The 8503-nt window shown below is 36.4% G+C and overlaps 1 protein-coding gene across 1 annotated transcript in view; it reads right to left on the bottom strand.

Moving 5' to 3' along the window:
* Positions 1-4379, bottom strand: part of LOC107715216 (repulsive guidance molecule A-like) — a 14394-nt gene extending 10015 nt beyond the window's left edge. Inside the window, exons 1-2 of the mRNA XM_016521295.1 lie at positions 3907-4379; positions 1184-1299 (exon numbers count right to left, since the gene is read on the bottom strand). Of these exons, the coding sequence (XP_016376781.1) occupies positions 1184-1299; positions 3907-3920 (130 nt within the window). The 5' untranslated portion in view covers positions 3921-4379. The remainder of the gene's footprint in view (positions 1-1183; positions 1300-3906) is intronic.
* Positions 4380-8503: the final 4124 nt, after the last annotated feature.

Below are 8503 nucleotides of genomic sequence, written 5' to 3'. Positions count from 1 at the left end.
ATGGCGGCGGCAACAACAATACTACAGCGAGAATAAAAGTTACACCTTCTTTCTTTGCGTGAACATTTGGGCGGTGTTATGCAAATCTTCCCACACAGTGACGTAGACATGTGGGGGCGTGTTTAAACGAGGCGTTTTAGGAGGGAGTGGACAAGTCTTCACTTTTATAAAGAATATCTCTCTGAGACTTTAGTCTTTGCAACTTTAGGGATCTTATTTATGCACGAACAGCTTGTAACACTCCAAAGAGAAAGGAAAACTTACAATTTCATCGTATGACCCCTTTAACTTTACAGTCTTTTTCTACTACTGTTCACTGTGAAGTCAAGGCATAGCCTACCGTATTTAGAGTACTGTTAATTCAGACTAATTTTTGAGTGAATTTAACCATACACTTAATATCTATTTAAAATAGCCTACCCATACAGACAACTTCATTTTTAGATTTTAAAAGTTTTCGTTCCATTTAAGAACATTGCAGACGGTCTTCACACGTTCTAAAAGGCTTTACTGTGTTTGTGAAATGGTTTTTGGAAATTTTGCCCCCACAAGTCCAGCAAAGACATGTTATAGATGTGGAGGGTTCGCTTCCCTTCCACCAAACACAATAGCACGTCTCCGCCAGAGCTGTGGGAAACACTGCGGTAGTGCAGCAGAATCGAACCGAACCTTCGGATCACCACGCTTTTCTCGCAAGGTTTAAACAATGGCTGGAAAACAACTAAAATCATCACTAACTCTGCACACATTTGTTTTTGTTTTTTGCGCAACTTATTCAATGCGAAAAAGTTTGGATTTAACACCTTCAACTTAAATGTAGCCTATTATGTGTAGCGTAAACTTGAAAGTTATAAACAACATTAGGCTATTCAAGCGTGCATAATGAAGGAATGCGCAGACAATGTTTTGGAAGATAAATAACTTTTGCCAGCCATAACTGGGTCATGACAAGACAAAATACACCCAACTGCGTTTCATTTGCTGCTAAGTAACAAAGTATGCGTTTGTCTGCGTTATTTCAACATGATTAATTGCTTTGAGTGTTTGCTGTTTTGTAAGGATTAGGTTACTAGCTACATCATTGCTTTGACAATTCAATTCCAAAAAAAAAAAAAACATATCGGCCTACGTGTCCTTATTTCCAGTCCAAAAACTCGAATTAGATTATAAATGTTTTTCTTACCTGTTGGAAACAGACAGAGAAACAGTACAACGAACTGGCGGACTTGTAGCGCCGATGGTCCTGCTCCTTTCCCCATAACCATCCATCCAGCACGGGACAGCGCTCCTCTCCTCTCCCTATTTACACCAACAATGTGAGGAAAGGCGAATTAGAGCAATGCTGCGACTTTCCGTTTGATTATAAGTTGCCGAAGAACCGCAACATAACGAAATCATGCCGCCCGCCCTTCCGTCGTACAAGTATCGCTGCTTTTTGTCAGGTATTCTCCGTGTTCACACACTCCCAACACTCACTAGAAACGTGCCATCGATCTTCCAGTTCGCTAGTGTCAAGGGTGCAGCCTACACTAAGAAGTGCACCAATAAGAAGTCACTGTTTCGCCACCAACCCCTCACTAGTTTCAAATTACGCCTGGGCTTTGAAAATAACTTCAGCCGTTTGTCATGTCTGCGAGCTCAAGAAAGTGAACACATTACTTGTTACTTTTTATTAAATAGCTAAAGTGTAACTTTCCTGTGCGGTTGTATGCATTTTCAGTTTTGAGAGAATCAAAATGAGAGTGAAAATTTATTTATCAAGTACTAAAATTACCTTGGTAATTAAAGCGTACTTGCGTCTTCTACACAAATTCACCAATTTGCCCATTTAATCCCATCTGTGCACAAAAAGAGTTGATGTATTGCACACACTACAAATGAAAGTAGATGGTTTTGATTTGTTTTGATTTTTTGCATGGCTGGTGTAAATAGTCACATGTCCAGAGCTGTATAACTACCATATTTATTTAGTATAGGTACATAATAATTAAAGCCTCTATTATTAATGTATCCAAAAAATATTGCTCTGTCTAATATAAATCATAATACATGACGGTGGTCACGTACGGTGGAAAAAATAGCCCCATTTTGAAGAAATAGTTGATTGATTCATATTTGATTGATTCATATTCTATAGCCTAGGCTAACAGTTATTTTGCAAATACATATGAATTCATTCTTTTATATCACTTTTATATCAACAATAAATTGTTACTTTAATGTTGTTACTACTTGTTATAATTGTAATCCGGAATAAAACATACTTTCAATAACCTTTTTATATTTTTAAACATATATAGGGGATATATATATATATATATATATATATATATACACACACACACACACACACACATACACACACATATGATTAAAATGCTACAGTCTGTTTCATTAGACTGTCCAAGTAGTTATATACATGACATATATAGCTGGTTAATGGGTTAAAGCAGGTCCAATCCTGGTCTTGAAGGGCCAACGTCCTGTAGAGTTTAGCTTATCCCAACATACATGCCTAGAAGATTCTAGTAATCCTGAAGATCTTGATTTCTCTGGTTCAGGTGTGTTTAATTGTGGATGGAGCTAAACTCTGCAGGACAGTAGCCCCCAGGAGCAGGATTGGACACCCCTGTGTTACATACTCATTTAAATGCAAAAGAGAGAATCAGTTTCTGATTAAAAATGCATTTGGAATTTATGATTTATTTGTACAGTTAGGGTTAGGAAGACATTTTAGGAAGAAATCAGAAATGACAGATGCTTCTTTCCAAACCTATACTTCAAATTAGAAATGAAAGAGCCCATACCACCCACAACTAAACTGCAATGATGTTTGCATAATCACTGTCTCTGTCAACATAAATGCACCCTAAGCATTAGCATACATTGTCAATGCCATAGGGTTTTTAAACCATCTAGCCAATATGTGATGTGACACCAGTTAAGAGATCTAACAAGCTCATGTCACTGCAGTTGCTTCATTAAGTCCCCCTGACAGATTACCTTAACAAGCTGAACTACTATAACATTTTTAATATTTATATAATACATAATCATACTTGGACTACTTTTTTATTTGTGTGAACATAAGATGAAAAATGAATGATGCTTGCCCATCTATAAAGTATAAAAGCTATTAATTAAAGTAATAAACAGTCTGATCATAAAAGTCTTGTTGAGATTTTGACAGGTCACGGTAACTGAAAGGTCCTAAAGAAGAGGAGGGAATGTGAATTTGTTATAGGGCAGGCTATGGTTTTGTTTTTAGTGGTCAGCTGTTGCAGTCCAACAGATGGCGCTTGCACAGTGGTGGAGAATGAATGATATCTCCAGAGATGCATCCTAGTGTATAAGGTTTTGAAAGAACCACTATATTATTTACAGTTCAACTGTGATGTCTTCATTTTATTTTGAGATTAGAGAAAAGTAATTGGAGGTACATAAAGCCAAAACATAACATTATGATACCTTATCTTTAATGAGCCAACACAGATGTTCAACCATTTGTGAGTTTAATTGATCATTAGCAGCGTCTCTATGATTTCTAGTGCGACAGAGGGTAAAATATTAAAATTTAGAGACGCAGCAAAATAACGCTCATTAGTGCTATGCATAACATCTAAAAATCCCGTTCTCCCTTTCTTCTATCCTAATTAATGCAAAAATTAAAATTATTCATAATATTAAACACAATCCTTACATTTAGATCAGCACTGAAGAAAAAGAACTCGACTACTTACTATGCGATGCAGACTTTTAAGTCAAAACTATAAGATATGCAATATAATGTTCTCTATATCATTTAAGAGGAGGTCTTCACTGTTAAAGTAACCACTGCAGAATTTTTCAAAAGAATCATTTGTCATTTGACAAAAGTTATTTGTCAAGAAATCACTCGGAACCCACCTTTTTGAATGCATGGAGCTCTTCAACACTTTTGGGTTGAGTTTCTTTGCGGAACCGGGATGAAGCTTGCGGGTCGAATCCGGACTGAAGCGCGTGCAGGCGTGCTTTGTATCAGTAATCCGAAATTCTTATTTAGGTCTATACATCGTTGTAAAACTAAAGGTTAAGCACTGCTTTCGTCCCTGCATGATGTCCCTTGTTTATCATTTATTATTTTAAAGGCGAAATAGGTTTTTATCTACACGCTGCTGATCTACTTGCGGTGACTGATGTTATTTTCGTCGGTGTCCTGATCTGGAAATGAAGGTATGATCCGTCAACCAGTTTATCGAGACACAAACGATAAAAAAGAAAACCTCGGAAATGTTTTCGAATCAATAGTGTTCTTCATTTTGCCGTGGTATTCCCAAGATTCCTCTGTGACTCTCGGGACTTGAGTGGGAAGAGCCCTCGGGGCAGCAGTGTTGATAGCGCTGGCTCGTTTCCTCGCCTCAGTGTTGTGAAATGACGAGTTTGAAAGTGTGAGGCACAATGATCAGCGCTGCAGTCTCCAACTCTCCACACTGTCATAGTCAATACAGGTTTATGTATGTTAAATCAACCTTTAGGATTAACGTTAAGATTATAATGTAACTGGATTAGAAAGAACACATTTTGTTTAAGCATTTTCTGTCTGTAATTTAATAAGTGTTTAATACGTGTGTGTGTCAAACATCTAGATATAATTACCATACCTATCTGCAACAATTTAAAGTAGTTACCCAATCTATTACTTATCCATAAACTGTGTAAATTAATCTAATGGTGTGTTGTTCATCCATCCTACTGGATGGTCTTTAACACTAATAGAATAGTCATGGACATTTTAAATGTTGTGTATGAATTTAATGTGGTCATCAAAATTACATGTGCAAAATCACATGTAATAACCGATATTGTGAGTGTGATATTGCTTCATACAACAGTATATACAACAGCTGTTCACACAGAATATTATATATATAAAAAAATTATATCCAAATACAATATATATCAGACAGTGACTAGTCAGTTCTTATTTGTTCGACTACAGCAAACAAAAATAGTCTGAAAATTGCAGAAGTATCAAGCTTTGAGTAATACCAAGCAACATATACAGACTGAAAGCTGGTCTGGAATGGAATATATAATGGAGCAGAGTGTCAGTGGTTTCCCCTCCCCCTCTCACAGCATTCAGTACTCACTCGACTCCAGTTCAGGTTTTTCCGCTTACCACTTTCTACACAGAGAAACCCCGTTATGAGTGAAAGCGATAACGCTGACACTTGGGCTGTGTCCTAAATCGCATACTCTCTGAGTAGGTATTTCTTCTGAATAAGTAATTACTTAGCACCCATGTGTTGCATGAATGTAATCCGAACATACTGTATTCATCATGTTGTCATGTGACCTATCAGCGTCAGTTGTCACCTCACTGGCATTCACAAATCCTCAAGGCCTCGTGGGATAGTAACTTGTCTATCAGAGGCACACTTCAGAACTTCTTTGCCTATATGAATACTGTGAATTTGGGCATACTATTCTGTTCACATATTGTTTTTTTTTTGCCTGCTATATAGTAGGGAAGTATGCAATTTCAGATGCAGCTTTAGACCTTTAAAAAAATTGTTCTAGTCAGAGCTGTGCACATGCCCAGCAGACGTTGGCTCACAGGGACCCAGGTTTGAGTCTATCCTGGCTCCCAAACCCTCTAAGCCCTACATTTCTCCTACATGTCAAATTAAACAAGATAACCTGCTGAATCAGATGAAACCCAAATTTAACATCCATTAACATGATAGCAAATCAAAAGTTTAGACTACAGTGTGTTTATATAAGAAAATCCTTAAAAGTAGGCGTATATAGTTACAAACATGTCATACAAACAAATTGTATCAGCTAGACTTGGTTTATTGTTGAGTGTAATTACATGCAACCTCTTACTAAAAGCAGTCAAGGTACAAATAATGTAATTAGACAGTCTAAATGTAAATGGCACAGATCCAGAAAGTAACTCAAGTGATAGAAACAAGACTGGCTGCTCTGAGTCATGTCCTTGTAACTGCAGAGCAGGGGTGTGACTAGACTCTGACAACGTCAGGGGCTGAGCCCATTGTCCATTTTAGAATCAAGAAATAAACCACTATGACCTGACTACATTATGCTAGTCCCATATGCATGAAATATGTTTCAAGTCCTGTTAAATTTAGCAATTAGGGAATATTAATATTTCAGCCATAACAACTCTCGGGATAGTTTCTAAAACATTTTATTTATTTAAATGGAGTGTGTATAGGTTTGGTCTGGGTGGACTAGATCTGCTACGCTGCTGCAGCCGGAGCCATGGTTTCTGCTGCTGCTGCTGCTGCTGCTGCAGAGCAAGTACGAATTGCTTCTGCTAAATGTTTAGTATATAAAATTAATGTAATAAGAAAGAGGGAGACATTGTAGTAGATCTAGGCAGGTGGTGCTGGGGAGGCGGAGGGCTTTTCATAGCATACAGAGTTATTGTATTCATTTCAGAACATGAATAGAGATTCCTAGCTGACCTAATCATTATTACAAAAAAGTACTTTTTTATTCTGTCACTTCATCTGACAGTTTGCCATTCCAGAGTACATTAGTGATGGAGATTTTTCCCGGTTTTCAATCGTTCAGGAAAAAAAACAGCACTTGTTTAGAAACGTGGAGGCTGATTCTGCATTGATTTTTTTTTTTTTGAGAACTTTTTCATTGGTTAAGCAAAAATATACAAAGTAACTGGCAATATTTTTTTAAAATGTAAGTAACTCAATATAAACTAATCAATATTTATCTAAATGTCAGATTACCTGTGGCCTCTTGCCTATTCTGATATTCGGAACAACAGCACGTTTGTGAGTGAGATATATTGCACATTTAACACAAGTATTTGAGGGGCCGTTCACATGGAATGTATTTTTTCATTTTAAAATGTGAGACACAGGGTAGTAAAATTGAGAAGAAAAAAAACCAGGGCCTCAGAATGTGTTTTTTAATAGTTGAACTTCTTTTAACTTGACAAGGCATTCTAAAAATGCAACTGTCATGCACAAGACACAAGCGCAATGGTCAAAGGCATCCATCTAGTATGTTTACATAAAACAATTGAAAAGTGCAGTGGAATGCAAAAATGCATTTTGTGTGAACAGCTGCTGCGTCAACAAGCTCAGTATCATAATGAATGGTCATTGTAATAATTAAAAAAAAAAGTTCTTCTTTGAAGCATTGCTCAATTGGGGTGTTACAGTTCAGTTATTGCATATCAAATCAATCAAATTGCCATTTGAATTAAAATTCCCGGAGTGCGCACATATGAAGGAAAGAAAAAATCCATCATTTTGCAAAAAAATCAGAAAAAAAAGATCTAGAGCATCTGAAAAAAAAAAAAAACATTCTGAGCAATAGCCCCTGCTGTAGAGGACATGAGAATTATTTTGAGCATATTTGAGCATGAGCATTTGAGACTGTTTGTTGTCAATCATAAATAAACAACTTAATGTTTGACAACCTAAAATGCTCTTTGACATAATATAATTTAATAGTAACAAATTTTATTAAATAGTAACATATTTTATCTTTGACATTACCCACTATGACAGATGCTTGAGGCAGGGGTGGATTTAGTGAATTGGGGGCCCCAGGCAAAATATAGGAATGGAGCCCTATACATTTGCACACATTTTCCTAGATCAACCTTGAGGTTCCTTTTTTGTTGTGATGCTTGCTGCTGCACAATGGTGCCCCATAGTTGTGGCCAGTGTTTCTACATTTTTCATGTACATGTTATAATGGCTTTCTTTAATGTTGTAGACCACGAAATAGCAACTGATTTACAGTTGAGATACAGGTTTTCACAAAAACAAAATAAATTATAAAATGATAAACCTCACAATTGTCACATGTTCAGTTTGTTTTGTCTTAGTTTTCATTGTGTTTCCTGTTTGGTTCCTGTTTTTCCTTATTTGGTCTTGTTCCTGTCTTCATTAGTTCCTTTGCTCATTGTTTAATTATTGGTTTACCTGTATCACCTGTGTCTAGTTTATTACCCTCGTTTGTCTTGTATTTAAGCCCCAGTCTGTTCAGTCTTTGGTTGTCTGGTCACATTTATTCTACGTTGTGTTTCCGATTGTCCTTCTGCCTTTTTATTATTAAACTGAAAGTTTGGTTTGCACCAGCTGTCTCCTTCACCTTCCTCCTGACACAACCGTGACAACAATTGAGCGTTTAAACAAGGGCTCACTACAAAACTACAAATTTAAATAAAACTGAAAAAATAATGAAAAGGCAATTATATATTTACACCTAAGGATTATATCAACCAAAAAAGTAACTGCGTATGTGTCCTCTACTTGGTTCCTTCTCATAAATGAGTAAGCGGCATTTAAAACAATTATAAACCTATAATACACACTATTTCTCAATATTTACTTATAGCTTCAGATGCATAATATTTTCATCTACTTCAAGCAGGATACACAAAAATCACGTTCAACTGTTGGATATTTTGTGCAGGAAGACCCAGGCAAGTGAGAATGTTTAAAAGAAAGAAATAACAGCA

Source organism: Sinocyclocheilus rhinocerous, unplaced genomic scaffold (assembly GCF_001515625.1).
Source record: "Sinocyclocheilus rhinocerous isolate Xijiao unplaced genomic scaffold, SAMN03320098_v1.1 scaffold659, whole genome shotgun sequence".
NCBI lineage: Eukaryota > Metazoa > Chordata > Actinopteri > Cypriniformes > Cyprinidae > Sinocyclocheilus > Sinocyclocheilus rhinocerous.
The sequence above is the reverse complement of the archived record's forward strand: the minus strand, read 5'-3'. Positions and strand labels throughout refer to the sequence as shown.